This window comes from Cervus elaphus, chromosome 29, assembly GCF_910594005.1.
Source record: "Cervus elaphus chromosome 29, mCerEla1.1, whole genome shotgun sequence".
NCBI lineage: Eukaryota > Metazoa > Chordata > Mammalia > Artiodactyla > Cervidae > Cervus > Cervus elaphus.
In genome coordinates this window covers 46,100,476-46,118,687 of record NC_057843.1, presented here as the reverse complement: position 1 = coordinate 46,118,687, position 18,212 = coordinate 46,100,476, and the positions used below count along the sequence as shown (strand labels likewise).

Here is an 18,212-nt window from a genome sequence, read left to right as displayed (position 1 = left end):
AAATGTTTTTCTTAGCTATTTAAATTTTCATTCTCTTTTCTTTAATTCTTAATTATTTCTTGAAGATCTATGTGCAGACATGGAGCACTCCGAATCTGACTATGACCATCACACGAGATGAGTATCCAGACTACCCTATGGTGCTCCGAGGAATTAACCAGAAGGCAGCTTTCTCGCAGTACCAGCCTGTGATCATGCTGGAGAAGGGCTACACCATCCACTGGAATGGGCCAGCACCCAAGACTGCTTTTCTATACCTCATAAACTTCAACAAGTATGCTTCTGTTACTGTTATTTCAAATAGTTGAGCAAGTAGTAATTTAGTAGAGAAAAATAACCACCTATCTCCTTTGTAGCAAGTAAAGAATGCTGTCTTTATGTACTCTGTTCCGTTCCCCCTGTGGAAGGCTATATATGTTATATTGGTGGAATTAAGGGATTATATAGCTTGAATCCTGTCCTTTTAAAAGCATGTATTTTTCTCTATGGCCAAGGTATTGTGTGCAGAAAGCCATTTAACAGTAGGATTTTTTTTTTTTTTTTTTTGCTGTGCCATATGGCTTGTGTGTGGAAATGTGGGATCTTAGTTCCACGGCCAGGGACCGAACTTGGGCCCTCAGCAGTGAGAGCGCCAATCTTAACCACTGACCTGGCGGAGAATTCCCCAACAGTAGGTTTTAATACTGTATGCTGAATACTTTAATTCTCCGTAGCTGGGATGGGAAGACATTTTTATCTGGTGTTCCAGCTGAGCACTTGGTTACCTAGAAAGTAAAAAGGTTTTTGAGGCCAAGTTTAGACTTGACGAAGAGAGTGGTATGATTGATTATTCATGTCAGCAGTGGGCACGGAGTGGAAAATTGTGGCGTGAATGCCAGGTATTTTGCACCTCTGCCTGTATGTGAAATCATCTTTCTGTTCCCTCTTGACTTCTCAATTGTCTGCTCTCATAATATTACTTTTAATCAAGACCTCTGTTTTTACATTAATTTACTTACATGTTTACTGTGTGCCAGTTGATATAAGGATGACCGAGAGAAATACTTGTCCTTTAGGAGCTCACAGTATAGAGGTAGAACAAAATTTAAGTAAATAAGCCAGTAGTGTTTTTTAATGGACAAAGGATAAGAGCAATTATTCTGCATAAGGGAGTTGGGCCAGGCTGCACTGAGGAAGTGACAGTAAGTGATCATTTTGTTACAAAAGCAGCAGAGTCCAAAAAGGTCTAGTTCTGCTCAAAGACTGATGTATTGATTGCCGTGGGAGCCTAGGTCAGGGAAGTGACAGAGATGAAACTAGAAACCAGAGCTGGGACTATCTAGATATGTGCGGTGGTTAAACCATGGGACTCCATGAAACTGCTCAGATATGTCCCTGAAAAATTGAAATGGTTTGTTCACTTGATTGGTCATAAACCTTGACTTGTCAGAACTCTCTCAAAGTACTAACTGAAATGAACAGAGATGGACATAGATCATATAGGAATTCGCCTCTAAGTAGGCCACTTTCAAGAATGGCTGAACACATGGTAGATGCTCTTATTCTGAGATGTTAGGCCTCTGGCATATGCTCTAAACTGAACCGTTACTGTTTTCCTGTAATACTTGTTGCTGCCAAAGGGCACCTTCACATACTGAGTCAACCAAGTCAAAAAAAGAAAACAAACTCAGGACTCATCTTTGGCTCTTTCTTTTCTCTCATTTCTCCATCCTATTAGTGGCCAAGCCCGGTTGGTCCTGTCTCCTTAATATTGTTCAAATGTCTTCACTCTTGCCACCCTCACTGCTTATGACTAAGTCATTATCATCTCACCTAGATCCCTGCAGCAGCCTCCTATTCGGTCTCCCCGCCTCCCCCGACTTCCAATCCGTGGCCCACATTGTGTTCAGGGTGTAGTTCATTTTAAAAGTCAGTCTGATCATATCACTCCCGTCTGTGAGTGACCTAGAAGTCAATGAAAGAACAAATGATTGTCAGAGAGGGTGGGGGAGACATGCCAAAGAGTGATCAGCAGTCCAAAAAGTTATAGCTGGTAGGTTGTGAACCTGAGGGTGAGATATTACAGTCAAAAGGTAAACAGCGTTCTGTACATACCAGGCATAATTTTTTGAATAAATACTGAGCAAGTAAAAAACATTTTAAAGTGAAAAAAGGGCTGAGTCAGAAGTTTCAAAACTCCATATGGGCTTGAAATTCAGTCAGACTTTCCTTGTTTAATCATCTAAAAGTTTGTAAAAATTGTATCACGGGCAGAGGCAAGAGGAGGAGATGGTAAGTTTTTTTCCCCATGTTTAAGATAATTATAGAGAGATCATGGATTTTGTCATAATAGCACTTTTGAAAATAACAGTTAAAAAAAAAAAGAAAATAACAGTTTAAAAGTTATAAATCTATACTTATTGCACAAACTAAGAAAATGCAGAAAAACAAAGAGAAAATTACAATAACCTGTAATTCTTCTAATCAAAGTAAGGCATTGTAAATGTGTATAGGGTTCTGGTCTCTCTCCACCCTCAAAGGTTCTCTGAGCATATCTTATACCAAAATGTATTTAACTATTCCATTCCCCCATGAACATTTAGATTGTTTTTCTCCTGTCCCTCCTCCCATTTTGGTATTACAAATGATACTGAATAGAACACTTTTATTATTTATTTTTGGTCTGTGTTTCTAATTCTTTAGTGGGATTACTGGATGAAATTTGTGTGAACAGTTTTAAACCCTCGTTACATATTGTTTTAGAATTCTTTAGAATGATTAAAAAGTTCTGGAAATGAAGAGTGGTGATGGTTGTTCAACCTTGTGAATGTATGTAATGCCACTAAACTGTAAAGTTAAAAATGTCTAACATGGCAGATTTTGTATTTTACCACAATTTAAGGAACGTCAGAAAAAAGCAAATGATAAAAAAAGGAGAAATATTTTTAATGGTTTTCAAAGAGTATTAATTTTATATCCAAGAACATTAGGTAAGAAAAAACACTATTGCAATTTGGTAATATTATCAAAGACTTAAAAAATGCATATACCTTTATCTCTAGCAATTTTAGGGCTTCCCTGGTGGCTCAGTGGGAAAGAATCTGCCTGCCAAGCAGGAAATGTGGGTTTGATCCCTGGGTTGGGAAGATCCTCTGGAGAAGGAAATGGCAACCCACTCCAGTTTTCTTGCCTGCAAAATCCCACGGACTGAGGAGCTTGGTGGGTTACGGATACAACTTAGTGACTGAACAACAACAATAACAGCAACTGGCAATTTTCCACTAGGAATTTATCCTAGTCTTATTATAAAAGATAAAAATATATTTATGAGTAAAAAAATCCTTTGGAAAACTTTTAGCAGTGTACATTTCCACAATCAGACTATTAGTGTTTATTCCGTCTTAGTCTACCCATTCCCAACAGTCTCATTTAATTTTATTATCTGCTTACAGTATCTGATACATTTTATCCAAAGTCTGTTCACATTCTCTGAAGTCTTGTTGCAAACAAGATTTTTGTAAGCCATATCATTGTTGTAAATATACGATGAGAGAAATCTGGGTAACATGGAAAAGTGGATAACTTAAGTGTGTTAGGGTTCAGGGCTTTCATTGTTCGTGGCTCCCTACACAGTAGAAATTTAAGGAGGGGAAGATCATGGCTAAAATTTACATTTGCTGTAATACTCAAAAGATGTTGGCTAAAATGTGGACTTGTGTTTTTATTGTCTCTCCTTTATAGGAATGACTGGATTCGAGTTGGTCTCTGCTATCCATCAAACACAAGTTTTCAGGTTACCTTTGGCTTTTTACAGCGGCATAATGGCTCGTTATCCAAAATGGAGGAGTATGAGCCTGTGCATTCGTTGGAGGAATTGCAGAAGAAGCAGTCTGAGAGGAAATTCTATTTTGACTCCAGCACGGGGTAATTCAGGGCAACCAGTGAACGAACATTTTTGCTGTTTTTCCTTAATGGTGAAATTACTAGTTGTTCAGTGTAACTAAGAATAGGCTGTGATGTGACGGCTAGTTAGAAAAGCAGCTGATGTGGGTAATTCTCTGCTCATCACCATTAGAGGTTTAAGGAGAACTAGAATGACTCATAATTACAGTTGGCAGTAGGAATCGAGTGAGATGTTTGCCGTATACCTATTAAGGCAATTTAGAGAGAGAAATTATCCTTGTCAATAAAGAACCAGTAGGCCCAATTGAAAATTAAAATAATGTTTTCCATAACAACTCTAAAGATGATTATTTCCTTATGATATAGTTCATATTTTAACGAAAGCTCATTTTTCTCTTCCTTTAAGGCTATCTCTCAAGTTGACCTTGGGTTTAAAAAAAAAAAAAACAATAAAAAACACTGTGTAACCATGGCATATTTGCTTTCAACTTTCTCTAGGCTGCATCTTTCCACTTTTTAATTCTAATCCTGTTCACCTGGGGTCCTGTTGGCTTTGTCTGCTTTTATCCAGTTACAGTCTCTCAGCCTTTGGGTTATGGTAGGCTTGATCTCCTGCACTCTTCCAGAAAGTAGCATGCTCCTCCAATATCCATTCTTTAAGCTGACATTTCTACTCCACGCCATTGTCTATGTACTATAAAGATACTTGTGTAAATAAGACGCATTTCTTCTGCAAATTCACTGTCCATTGAAGGATGTGGGCATGTAAAGCAAGTGATTAGAGGGTGAAAGGTTTAAATGCTGTAAGTCCTATAGTGAATGCTGTAAGTGCCTTTTAAGATAATCCATGAGTTCAGCCTTAGGTGGTCAGTGACAACCCACGAGGGTGACACTGTGGCTAACTCTTGAGGAGTGAGTAGGAGGAGACAAGTAAGTGTTCCAAGAATAGTGTGGATAAATGCATGGAGGCATGAAAAACATGGCATGGCATGTTTGGGGAGAGACAACATTTTGGACTAAAGAGAAGGGTGGCAGGACTGACAGTGGGGAAATGAGGTTGGTCACTTGATTTCCTTGTTAGCCTTTGGGTAAGAAGCAACTCATTTGCCCTCCAGGTCTGGTGCAGCAGCCAGTGTGATTAGCTTCTAATTAACCTTTAAAAACCTAGTTGGACTTTTATTCTATAGATGACAGAACAGACACATTCCCAGTTGATTTTCTGCAAAAATAAATGTAAGGCCCACATTTTTAAGGACAGTCTGGTGATCACAAATTAATGATTGATATGCACAATGACAGGAAATATTGTTCATCTGGGTATTTCTAGAACCTTTCAGCCTTCAAGGTTCAAATTCTTTTTAATTCTGTTCATTTTGATGATTTTAATTATATATCAAAAGGCACCTGCCTAATTAGATCCCTGTCATTCCTTATGTATATGTTAAAATTACTAGATGTTGGAACAGTGGCTGATTTTCACCTCATAATCTCAACTTTGTATTGTTTGTTGACTTCATTTTAAAATGTGAACTCGTGAACTCCAGTAATCAATCACAGTTGATCAAGTCATTTTTGGAATCTTGACTTCCTTTGGTTTAGAAGGCCTAGGTTTGCTGACAAGACATTGGACTGCTGCCTGGAAGTTGCTTTTCCATTCATTTTGGAGGAGAATTCAGAATGGGTGGGACTGATCATTTCACTTGATTTTGGCCAAAGTATAGACAGAAGGACTCCAGGCCCATCTGCTCTTAGTATACATCGCAGGAATTGATTTGAGACTGTGTCTTGGCCTTAAACAAACAAGTCTCAAAGTTGCTGTTTTTATCATTCCAGTTTTGTGCCTTAAAACAAAATAATGTATAAACTAAAAGAAAAAGAAAGAAAGAATAAACCACCCTAATTTACCAAATCCTAAACTCAACATAAGTATTAAGTTTTCCAAGGAGTTTTTGAGCCAAGCCAAATTCCATCTTCCCAAATTTCCTATTGAGGTTATTCAAAGCAGAAATTTACTTTGATACTGTCCTTAATGACTGAATCAGATTCTCATGATATTTTCTAAAGTGGTATTGTGTTTGACTTAGAACCCTATGAGGACAGAAAGGAAAGAGAAACAACTTTATTACTTATAAGTTATTTTTCTTTTAAGAAAAAAATTACTTTATTGGAGGAATATCCCCGCTGGCCATGAGTTAATTTGAGGAACTTTTGTAAGTTTTTGAAAGTCAAAATCTAATACCCTTTGGACTGGTCTGTTTTGTACAGGTTGCTGTTTCTGTATCTTAAAGCCAAAAGCCACAGGGATGGTCACAGTTACTGTTCATCTCAGGGATGCGAACGAGTCAAGATCCAGGCAGCAACAGACTCAAAAGACATCAGTAACTGCATGGCCAAAGCGTATCCCCAGTATTACAGAAAGCCATCAGCCCTCAAGTCGATGCCATCCATGCTCAAGGGACTCTGTCAAGGCTGTGGAACCCATCAGGTAAAACAAGGAATAAAAGTGAGCTTTGGTCCAAGAGAAAAAGTCAAAAGGTTCTGTGCGGTCAGCATATTTTTTTTCTCCCTGAAACATCTGTGCTGCCCTTTTATTTTATTTTTTTAAGTTTATTTTTAATTGGAGGATAATTGTTTTACAGTATTGTGTTGGTTTCTGCCATACATCAGCGCGAATCAGCCGTAGGTATACACATGTCTCCTTCCTCCCGAAGCTCCCTGCCACCTTCCACCCCATTCTCACGCCTCTAGGTTGTCACAGAGCACCTGATTTGCGCTACCTACATTATGTAGCAAATTCCCACTGGCTGTCTATCTTATGTATGGTAATTTATGTTGCCATCCTACTGTCTATCTGTCCTCCTTCCCCCACAGTGTCCACAAATCTGTCTTCTATGTCTGCATCTCTGTTGTTGCTCTGCAGATGGATTCATCAATACCATCTTTCCAGATTCCATATATATGCGTTAATATACAATATTTGTTTTTCTCTTTCTGACTTCGTTCTGTATAATAGGCTGTAGAACTGACTCAAATGCATTCCTTTTTATGACTAATATTCCATTGTGTATATGTACCACAGCTCCTTTATCCATTCATGTCAGTGGACATGTAGGTTGCTTCCGTGTCCTAGTTACTATAAATAGTGCCGCAATGAACATTGTGGTACCTGAGTCTTTTTCAGTTATGGTTTCCTCAGGGTATATGCCCAGTAGCGGAATTGCTGGGTCATGTGGTAGTTTTCTTTCTAGTTTTGTAAGGAACCTGCATACTGTTCTCCATAGTGGCTGTATCAATTTACATTCTCACCAGCAGTGCAAGCACCAGAGCTTCCTTTGTGGCTCAAATCTTAAAACTTCCTCCTGCATTGATTTGATCCCTGGATTGGGAAGATCCCCTGGAGGAAGGCATGGCAACCCACTCCAGTCTTCTTGCCTGGAGAATCCCCATGGACAGAGAAGCCTGGCGGGCTATAGTCCATGGGGTTGCAAAGAGTCGGACATGACTGAGTGGCTAAGCACAGCACAACAATGCAAGAGGATTCCCTTTTTTCCACACCTTCTCCAGCATTTTTTGTTTGTAAATTTTTTGATAATGTTTGCTGCCAGTTTATAAATATTGAATGGTTTCTTCTGAATTTTGGCCCACTCTAGAATTTGATCATCATAAGAAGCAAACCAGTCCAAATTTATAATAAAATCAGTCAAAATTTATTTACACATCAGTTTGCCCTGGGTCATTGTCGATTTATTGGTTGTCATCTTTTCTTTCTCAGCTGTGATTCCATTACATTATCACTATTATGTATACATGTCAGTGATGTGGAAATATAATCTGTTTTCTTGGCAGTGTGAAATTTGTCTTCAGAAAAGGCACTCATGAAAATTGTTTCCTTTAAGATGAAAAACCGTTAATTTGAAGCATATGCTATTATGTTTACTGATAATTAAAAGTACAAACTGACTTTGGCTAGAAGTGAAATGCTTCCTGTGACATATTCTTAATGAGACAGTCTTCTAGATCTTGAGAAAACATGGCAGTGGAAGTGGATCCAAAGTATGAGCTAAAATCAGGCATGGAAAATCCCATAGGAAGTCACACTGATTCCAGGAGAAAAAGAAGTACAGAATCAATATTGCCCTAATTAATATTTAACCTGTATATAAACAAATATGGGTCAAGAGGAATGGTTCTCAACTTGTGGTCCCCAGACCAGCAGCATCAGCTTCATCTGGGAACTTGTGAAAAAATTCTAACTCTTGGGTCCCACCCAGTTCTCTCCAGTCAGAAACTTCAGGAGTGGGGCTTACAGTCTTTGCTTCAACAGGCCCTACAGGTGATTCTGATAAGTGTTCACATTTTAGTTTCACAGGCCTGGAGGATTCTTAAAAAAAGTTCTTACTGCCACAGAAATGCATACTGTAATAAGATTGAGAAAACCTCTAAATATTTCTTTTTATTTCTTATTTCTAATTTTTCTTGTTTCTGTCCATTGGTGGCAGTAAGAACAGGGAAAGGAAGGGGGATTTATGCTTCCTGTTGTGATATATGATGATTATTTTTCTGATGACAACTCACTATCACAGTCTTGGTCTCTTATACCCTTGAGTCACCTCAATACTCCAGTTCAACTAAACTAACCAACAGACCAAAAAACAAACCAGGTACATAAATAAGCTTATATGAACCTTTGCCTGTCCTATGTAATGTTTTGACTGTTAAATGAAATTGTCAAATAATCTTTGTGGAGAAGTAAATTTTCCAGCCTAATTGTCAAGTTGAATTTGTTAAGAAAGTCCTTCGTTACTGAGAAGACTTCAAATAATTTATACTTATTATAAGAAATACTAGAATTTGTAAGGATAATTTAATCATCTTCAAAACTATTCTAGGCCTGTCTTGTTAAATGGTTCCATGTATTGATGTTTAGCATTCTCTATTTTGGGGCTTAAAACATTGATCAGAATTCATTTCTTAAAAATGTATTGACTACTGACCTGGCAGTTGAAAAGTATTTGAAACGTCTGTGGACACTACTTTTACTTGGAAATTTGAGGAGAATTTTTGTTTTCATGTCAAAAACACGTAAATTAGAGATAAGTAGGAAAATTCACAAGAATTTTTGACTTCAGACCTGAGACTTGAAACAAATATTCAGCTTCTGGATGCTTAACATCATGATTATCTGCTCTTACCATGATTATTGGTTCTTGTTGGCATTAATTTATAAGAATATACATATATATATGTGTGTGTGTGTATATAAATATATATATATATGTATATTTTTTTTGACCACACCACATGGCTTGTGGGATCTTAGTTCCCTGACTAGAAATTGAACTCAGTCCATGGTAGTAAAAGTGCTAAGTCCTACCCACTGGACTTCCAGGGAATTCTTCAGTACATATACTTTCAAGTGTTAAATTGTGTGAAGAGTTGAGTGCTTTTGATTGAGAAGATAGCCTTTAGGGAGGAAGTAGATGGTGGGATTTTGAGGGTGGAAGTGGTTTGAAGTAGAAGGGAAAATGGAAGGGCGTTCTTGGGGAAGGAACAGCATCTGAAAAGGCAAGTGGCAGAAGAGTGGAAAACTGAGGGAACTGCCCTGCATGTTGAATGTGGATAGAATAGTGGGAAATAGAATAGAATAGTGGTTCTATTTGTGGAACATTTTGCAGGTCAGATAGAGGAATTTAAATAAAATTGGTGGTGTACAAGGCCCCTAAAAGTTTTTAAACAGAGTCATCCTTGTCATCTATACTTCTTTCCTCAGTTCTGGAGTGACTGAATCACAGTTGAGGATAACTGGTCTGAAAAGAGCCTTCGAAAAGATTTGTGACTTCTTTGCATGAAATGTTTACAAAGATTTAGATATAAAGCATATTTATATAGTCATTTAGAGAGCTGATCTTATTAACAAGATTGCAATGACTTGAAACTGGGATTGCTCTAGAAAATGAGGAATGTACTATTTTCCTATTAAAGCTTATATCAAAAAATAAAATTCCAGGTCATGAAATATGTACAGAAAGTTCAGAGAAAAAAAAACAAAAAACCATTCACTGGCTTTGATATAGTTGAGTTTATTTTGAAGGGTCTTTTTGGAAGGTTGACATAGATATGGAACTTCTTCCCCCTGTAGGCGGTGTTTACAAGTGATCCTCATACAAACTACCTCCCTGTGCAATTCCGGTCACCCAGTCAAGCAGAGACTCAGCGTGGAGACGTGTCTGTTATTTCTGTGAGTACCATCTGCTGTGTACAGTGCCTCAGCTTCTCACTTTTTCATTCTATCCTTGTAACATGAATTATATCTGACAACATTCACTTGTTTCTAATCACATTTTTATTATTGGTAGTGAGCTATACAACAGAGGCATAAATACTCCTAAACATATGTATTTTTAAATAAATTTATTGAAAATTTTTCTCAGTTAAGTTTATTGATTAGTTTTAGGCAGATGTTAAAATTATTCAGGTGACCCAGATTCCTTTTCTAATAGGAGAAAAGGTATTATTGGTTTAAAAAATTGTCATTGGTAATCAATATGTAGACAATTGTGTTTACCCTCAGTTTTTGAAACTTAAAAGAAGCTCCCCAGTTATTTGCTTAAAATATGGAAGGTGAAAGTTTTAAAATCTCAGCCTCTTGTTTTGAGATAGCTTGACTCCCAGTTTTTCAGATGAGGAAAGTGACAATGCAAAGTGTTAGTTGTCTTTAAGTAGGTTAATGGAAGTATAAGCGTTAGCCTGAGTGTCAATATTGGAATTTGGCCTAAGAGCCAAGTTCACCAGCAAGGTTAATCAGCTCTAGGAGTAAAAGTGAAAGTCACTCAGTCATGTCCGACTCTTCGTGACCCCATGGACTATACAGTCCGTGGAATTCTCCAGGCCAGAATGCTGGAGTGGGTAGCTGTTCCCTTCTTCAGGGGATCTTCCCAATCCAGGGATCGAACCCAGGTCTCCTGCATTGCAGGTGGATTCTTTACCAGCTGAGCCACCAGGGAAGCCCAAGAATACTGGAGTGGGTTGCCTATCTCTTCTCCAACAGATCTTCACAACCCAGGAATTGAAACGGTGTCTCCTTCATTGTAGGCGGATGCTTTACCAACTGAGCTATCAGGGAAGCCTACTCTTGGCATGTGGCCTGTCCAAAACTGAGTTGACCAGAGTGTATCTATATAAAGGGCTCTTTGGGTAGGAGGTATCTAGCCAACTGATGCCCAGCCAGGGCCTGGGCTCAGTCTCATGTGGTCTCTTTGGGAGCTTTTTTTTATTTAAGTGGTGGACAACACATTTACAAATTCACATATATGTGAACAAACTTAAATCTTTTTTTTTCCTCTCTCAATGTCTTTCATTGTGTTAAAGTACACATAATATAAAATTCACCATCCTAACCCTTTTTAAGTATATAATTCAGTGGCATGAAATACATTCATAATATTGTGTGGCCATCACTATTATCCACCTCCAGAACTTAACTCTGAATTAAGAATTTTTTAATAATTCTGAATTAAAAATACCCCTACGTAAGGTGGGGAGGGAATGCAGAATTATTAATCAACAGGCATAAAGTTTCAGTTGAGTAAAATACATAAACTCTCAAAATCTGCTTTAGAGCATTTTCCCTGTAATCAGTAATAATATATTGTTTACTTAAAATGTTTAAGAGGATGGATTTCATGTTAGTGTTCTTACCACAATTAGAAAGAAAGGAAGGAAAAGAAAGACCTGTACTTAAATATAACTCCAAGGTTTCTCACGTATATATACCTATTGCTGTATGTTAGCATGTTTTCATTTTGTAGTATGTTCATGATGTAGTTTTATTGGTAGGAAGTTTGTTAGCTCAACATCTCAATGAAGTCAGCAGTGTGAGGAACGCATCCCAGCCTCCTTGTGTGGGATCTGGTAGGTGTCAGTTGCAAAGGGATGCAACTGGGTGTTGAGTCTCTGCTCTCCTAGCTTACTAGGTAATTAAACAAGATGTATTGCCCAGACAATCTCAAGTAGGGGATTCCTCTGGGTCTGCAGACATTGTTTGACTCCATTGCTGGAGTCACTGTGTGCCTGGAACCATAAAAGGGGTCACAGAGGACTGTGTTTTGCCATGTTTACCTCTAATACTTTTTACATGTATTACCTGAAAAGTCTTTGCTGGATGTGGCCTTGCTTTAGTTTTTATGGAAAATTTTGTTTTTCTTTTAAGCAGCAGGTTTTTGGAGGTACTTTTCAAGTGGACAGTTTGTGTTAAAGATCTTTTTTTTTTTTTTTTTTTAATCAAATGTGTCTCAGTTCTAAGTATTCAGATTTTAAAAAATGAGTCACTTTCAATCTTTCTAAATATAGAATGGCACTATATATTAAGCACTTCTAGAATTATTCTCTGGACTAGAGCAGTTTAAATACAGGCAAAAAGCCATTTTGAATTCCTGTGAGATCATTAGTGATTAGAAATAAAATTTAAGTATAACTTCTCCAAATGAGGACAGGTGTAATGAAGAGACCCCTCTTTGTTAACTTTTAACATAGTTTATAATTTTACACATTTTAAAGAGAAACAGTGCCTATGGCCTAGTGTTAAATCATTTTTCAGTCAAGATTTTTTTCTTTCCTTTTTTGGTTGAGGAATTTATGAGATTTGGATATATCTGGAATTCCTTTTTCTTGAAAATGTCTCGAGCCATTAATTTAAAGAGAACGACTGGAACTTTCAGTTCACAGTAATTGTTTGAACAAGATATCACTACCCTGTGGCTTAAATCCTGGTAAAATTTCCTGTTTTCCGTTTTGATTTTAAAGGAGAGCTATATATGGAACAAAGCAGATGAAACTATCTGCCTCCGCTGATGTTTCAAGCCTAAACTGTAATGGGGCAGGAGTTTATGTAGGTTAAGAATTCTATCTATCTCTCTACTTACCTACCTATATGACTAGAAACCTATTGCATGTAGTTATGCGTTTTTTTCCTGAACCAATGTGACAGCATCTGAGCTGTAGCATAGAGGCTGTCACCTACCTGATCGCTGAGTTGGAAACTGACCCCAGTGAGAGAGTGTGTATATAAGAATGAAAGCCCTGAACCTGCAGAGTCACCCTGCTCAGCTGAGTGCAGGCTGCCGTGTCTTGCTTAGAGCATCTTATCCAATCAGTAAAGACCAGTCAAGGTAAAACTGGTCTTTATGAAAGACCTATGAAAACACAGACTCAATTTCAAATGTTGGCAGAGGAAGAATGATGGAACATGCCGTTTGAATTTTGGAATAATTATTTTTGATTCATGGGTTTAGAAGACAGAGGGAAAGGGGCTGGAAAGATTCTGAAATGGGGATGACCGCAGAGGATGATCTTGTATTCTCAGATCAACGGCACCGACTTTCCCTTCCGAAGTGTGGGCATCCTCCTCCTGGTTGTGGATGCCTGCAGTGTTCCCTTCCGGTTGACAGAAAAAAAGGTTTTCTCTTTCACTGATGTCAGTCGCATGGAAGAATATTTAAAAACAAGCATCCCTCCAAGGTAGGTGAAACTTGCCCGGTATAAGGGATAAGGTACCTTAAAGATGACACCTGGCTAACTCTAAGCTTTGGCTTGTCTACTTTCTTTTTTACTCTGGGTATTTAGGATTCTTGAAGGATACTCATTCCTCCCCAGTTTCAGGTTGATGCTTGTGTGATCTAAGTTGCTTATCATTGATAAGTGAGGACTTGGATGTTAGAAGAGTTTGCAGATGATGAGAAGGCTCTTGGAAGGAGAAAAGCTCACCGTTTTGAATCATTCCTATCCCACCTCTTAGTATTAAGCTGATCTGCATTGTACCCAACTCTCTCAGAAGGTTCATTATCATTTTAAAACAATTTTATTGAGTTTCGCCTTTGTAACAGTCTATCCTGCTGATGGACCCTTGGACAGCGCTGTGCTACGACTCTGGTATAGGAGGTTGTCACCTGGGTCACTTGGAATTGACTGGAAAGGACTAAATTGATTTTTTAAGTGGATGAGTGTGTGATCTCTTTTTTTAAGAGCCCTAGCATGATACATTTTTCTTTGTTAGTGCCAGAACAAAGGTGCACAGGCCAGAAACCTTGCTGTATTTGTGTTGGGCAGACCCTGACTGGAGGCAAGAAGATAAATTCAGTCCACTTTCTGCCCCCTTTGCTTTGCTATGGACATTGATTTACACACAGGCTTTCATTTAATGAAGCCCCAAAGGGAGGAACATAGGTTTCCCAGGGAGCAAAGTCCTATGTAGCTTTTGAATCATCATGAACTGATTTGGTCACTTACGCTCCTTAAACTTTAAAGAACCGGATCTCAACAAGTCCCGTAGAGTCGTTATATTCTTTGAGTGTAACATTCTTTGTGTACATACAGCTCTATCTTCTGGTTTAATACATTTGTAGGTATTTACTTTGCAAGGCCTCAATTTTCTTTATGTATCTAAAGATTTTTTTCCTAATGTTGGAAAATAAACACAGTCACTTCACCTAAAACAATCCGGAACATAGAGCTCACCACAGATGTTTAGAGCAACACAGTAGTCATGCAAGGCACCCAATATATTAAGAAAAGAAATGCTTTATTAAAGGATATACGACAAGAGTAAAAGGAGAGGCTCTCCCTGCTTCTGGATGGAAAAGTTAATACTGTAAAGATGTTACTCTATCTAACTTAAAATTTAAATCTAATACATTTCTGTTAGTGCCCCAGTAGGTTACTTTTCTATTGTATTTGACAGTTGATGATGAAGTTCATCTGGAAAAATAAATAAGGGAGTCATAGAACATTTTAAAACTAATTACAGTAACACAAGGGGCTTATTTTATCAGATATTAAAATAAACCAGAAAGTGAAAGTCACTCAATCATGTCCAACTCTTTGTGATCCCAGGGACTATACACTCCATGGAATTCTCCAGGCCAGAATACTGGAGTGGGTAACTGTTCCCTTCTCCAGGGGATCTTCCCAACCCAGGGATCAAACCCAGGTCTCCCACATTGCAGGTGGATTCTTTACCAGCTGAGCCACCAGGGAAGTCTAAACCATAAAGCCATAGTAATTAAACTGTGTAGTAGTGGCAAAGGAGAGAGAGATCAGAAGAGACAGTCCACAAACAGATTTGATTATATGTATTGATATACTCATAATAAAAGTAGCAATTTAAACCAAGCCATGGGAAACATTTTCTTTCTTTCTTTTTTTTTTTAAGGATTGGCGTTTATCCATTTAGTTAGTAAATGGATAGTAGAACATAAGTAGGTGTATAGAACGTCTGAAACAAACAAAACCAACCTCTTCTGTTAAAATAGTTTGCTCCATGAAAGAGCTGTGTCCCAAGCCATCCACTAGGTCAACTGATGTAAGTGACTTTACATCATAGTTTTCCCTATATTTAGAGACCTCCTTGTAATAGAAACGTTAAGTTCTAGGTGCGGAATTGAAGTAGACCCTTGTAACAGCAAGGATGAAAAGGCATGTAGAGTGCTTTTTGTTTTTTGAGTTCTGCTTTTATCTAGTATTTACTTCAGAAAGGTACTCAGTAAACACATGCTGAATTATTGAAATTTGCTCTGATTTTCTAACTTTTACAGGTCAGTTGTCCTGTTGAGCACAAGAGGACAGATAAAGCAGTTGAATATTTCGGATTCATTAGTACCTCTGGGATTAGCCAAGCCAGCCAATCTTTATAACAAAGGTTTGTATCTGTAGTCTTCCATAAAGTTTTTAGGAGAGCAGCAACATATGCATTTTTATGGTGGAGTGTTGCTACCAGCCTGCTTTCATGAGCCTGTTAGGCTGGGATGGGTATTATGAAGATAATTTCTAAATCAGGAGACAGTGTTAGAGGACGTGTGTTGGGATGTAGTTTGCTGTTTGGGGCAGGAGGTGAGTGGTAAGAGTTCATTTTCTGGCATAAGGAAGTATAGTTTTTTTTGTTGCTTCTTGTTGTGCTCACCTCCACCTCACCTTTCACATTATCTTGCCTGAAACTAGTAGAGATACACATTGAACTTTTTTTTTTTTTTTTAAAGGGAGTACCATATTTTTGGGATTCAATGGAAACTTTAAACCATCATGGACTAAGCTGTACACCAGCCCTGCTAGACAGGGCCTCGGGCTGCTTGAACAATTCATACCTTTGCAGCTGGACGAATATGGTTGTCACAGAGCTGGCAGTCTCCGCCGAAGAGACCTGGAGCTGTTGAAGCAAACTTCAAAGGCACATTAGAGACTTACCTGTAGCTTAAGTGCTGGGGGATAAAAATGTGAACTAACTTATTTAATTTATGGCATTTTAAAATGACACTGTTAACCCAATGGAACCATTTTCCTGTTTGAGGCAGAAAGGGGAGAAAAGTAAGAGTTTAAAGTGATTGCTTGAATACCAGCTCACGCACCTTCTAGTTGTACAAAATGTTAAAGAATTTATTTGTATTTGTTAGGCTGGTATATTTCAGAGATCAGTTCTCTTATCCCTCACGTCCCACTCCTGTGTTTTGTAGTGACCGTAAACAGTGCTTCACCTTTTGTACAAAATGGGATGTTGTGAGGGAAGGGGAGCTTCTGAGAGTCAGCCTGAGTCCTTGAGAGGACCAGCTCTTGTAGCACCTTGGATACTTGAAGTCTAATGTTCACTTGTGTCGTTGACTTTGGGTCAGCAGTTGACCTGGGTGGCTGGCATGTTCAGGAATGCCTTGGGCCCTGATTCCAGGCAGCCTTTGAGGATTTTGTATGATACTGAATGATGGAGTTTTAAGTGGCAACTCAGGCCCAGCTCATGCCCTTTTTCGCTTGGACATGTGCTATTTTTATTCATTTGTATATTGATTCCTTCTAAGGATTCAACTTTCAAACAGCAAGTATTATTGGGAAAAAAGGGCTTTTATGGGTTCGACATCCCTTTAATCTGTGACCATTGGGCAAAAATTCGACCTGCACCATGGTCTGATGTTGGTGGGACCATTTTTGCAGCTTTAATCCTTAGCCTGTTTGACTGTATATTTGTATTTAAAATGCAGAGCTGAGCTAAATATTTACATTTTTTAAAAAAAGAAGCAGGCCATTTTCCTGAACTATAAACTTGTGTCATTTCAACTTGCACAAAGGAAGTCTGTTCTTGGAGTTGCTCCTGCACCCGTTTTTTAAATTTGTTTTTGTGTGTGGATTTTTTTAAAAAAGCTTCTCTGCTCACCAACCTGGCAGGACAATTGCAAAAAACTTAATGGTACCCCGAAATATTGTACTCAGGGAGAGGAAAAACAGGAGAACCTTTTAAGGGCCAGAATCAAGGAGAGACTATTCAGAAACAAACCTCTTTTTAGCCTTAGAGGAGTCCATCACTCTTAAGTAAATCATTAGAGCCCACTGAAAAAAAGGCACTGTGATGCCCTATTTTCCTTCCTACTGGGTGTGTGCGTCTCCTGCCAGTGAGGACTGCCTGTGGCTAAAGGAGATGGGTGCCACAGCCAGGATGTCACTACACCAAGAGGAAAGAGGTGTTGAAATGCTTTTATCTTTTCCTAAACCCACAATGCATGAAGTGTAACGTGGGGATGGCCACAGCAAGGAATATGTTCAGGCTGACTTTGGCAATGAGTACAGACAAATTCACTCTTCTCTATCAAGAGCAACAGCTAACAGCCTGAAACTGCAGAGCAGCTCTGTGACTTTATTTCCATTACTTTACAAAATATGCTACCTCAAAGTGCTACCGATAAACCTTTCTAACTGTAAGTACTCTTGTTAAGAGTACGTGTCTTAATCAAAGTTTAGGTTTGGGGATGTTTTTTTTTGTACATTGATGAATGAAATCTTACCTATTAAATATATTATTGGATCATGGTTCCTCAAGGTGATTAAAGTTTGTTTGTGTGTGTGTGTGTTTTTTTTATGACAAATATCTTTTATGTGTGATTTTTAGAGTTTGGCTCTTTAAAGATTTGAAGAGGATATGTAAGTTCTAAAGCACTCAGTTTTTCTGATTTATATGCTAATGGTCAGGGCCCAATTTAAATAAAATAAAAATATGTGTGCATGTATTTTGTCATGTATGTGTGTGACTATCTATCTAGCAAGCAGTCTTTTTTTTTTTTTTTTCATTCCATATCCCATCTGTAAAGAAGCTATGGGCAGAAATAACGAAGGAATTTTCATCCACTAGGTAGATTTTGTAAGACTAAGTAACTTCAGAAGGCCGGTGCAGAGGTTTCTTAACTTCGGCTGCACATTGGAGAAAGCTAGGGAGCTTTAAAACCTATGATGGTCTGGTCTGTTCCCTCTACTTCAGCTCCTGTTTCACATTTAATTGGTGTGGGATGTAGCTTGGCCATTGG

The 18,212-nt window shown here is 38.2% G+C and overlaps 1 protein-coding gene across 1 annotated transcript in view; it reads left to right on the top strand.

The window, feature by feature from the left end:
* The window catches only part of CEMIP2 (cell migration inducing hyaluronidase 2), a 75,746-nt gene extending 58,006 nt beyond the window's left edge, over positions 1–17,740 (top strand). Inside the window, exons 18-24 of the mRNA XM_043890717.1 lie at positions 66–274; positions 3,721–3,903; positions 6,148–6,367; positions 10,022–10,120; positions 13,244–13,398; positions 15,471–15,574; positions 15,912–17,740. Of these exons, the coding sequence (XP_043746652.1) occupies positions 66–274; positions 3,721–3,903; positions 6,148–6,367; positions 10,022–10,120; positions 13,244–13,398; positions 15,471–15,574; positions 15,912–16,108 (1,167 nt within the window). The 3' untranslated portion in view covers positions 16,109–17,740. The remainder of the gene's footprint in view (positions 1–65; positions 275–3,720; positions 3,904–6,147; positions 6,368–10,021; positions 10,121–13,243; positions 13,399–15,470; positions 15,575–15,911) is intronic.
* Positions 17,741–18,212: the final 472 nt, after the last annotated feature.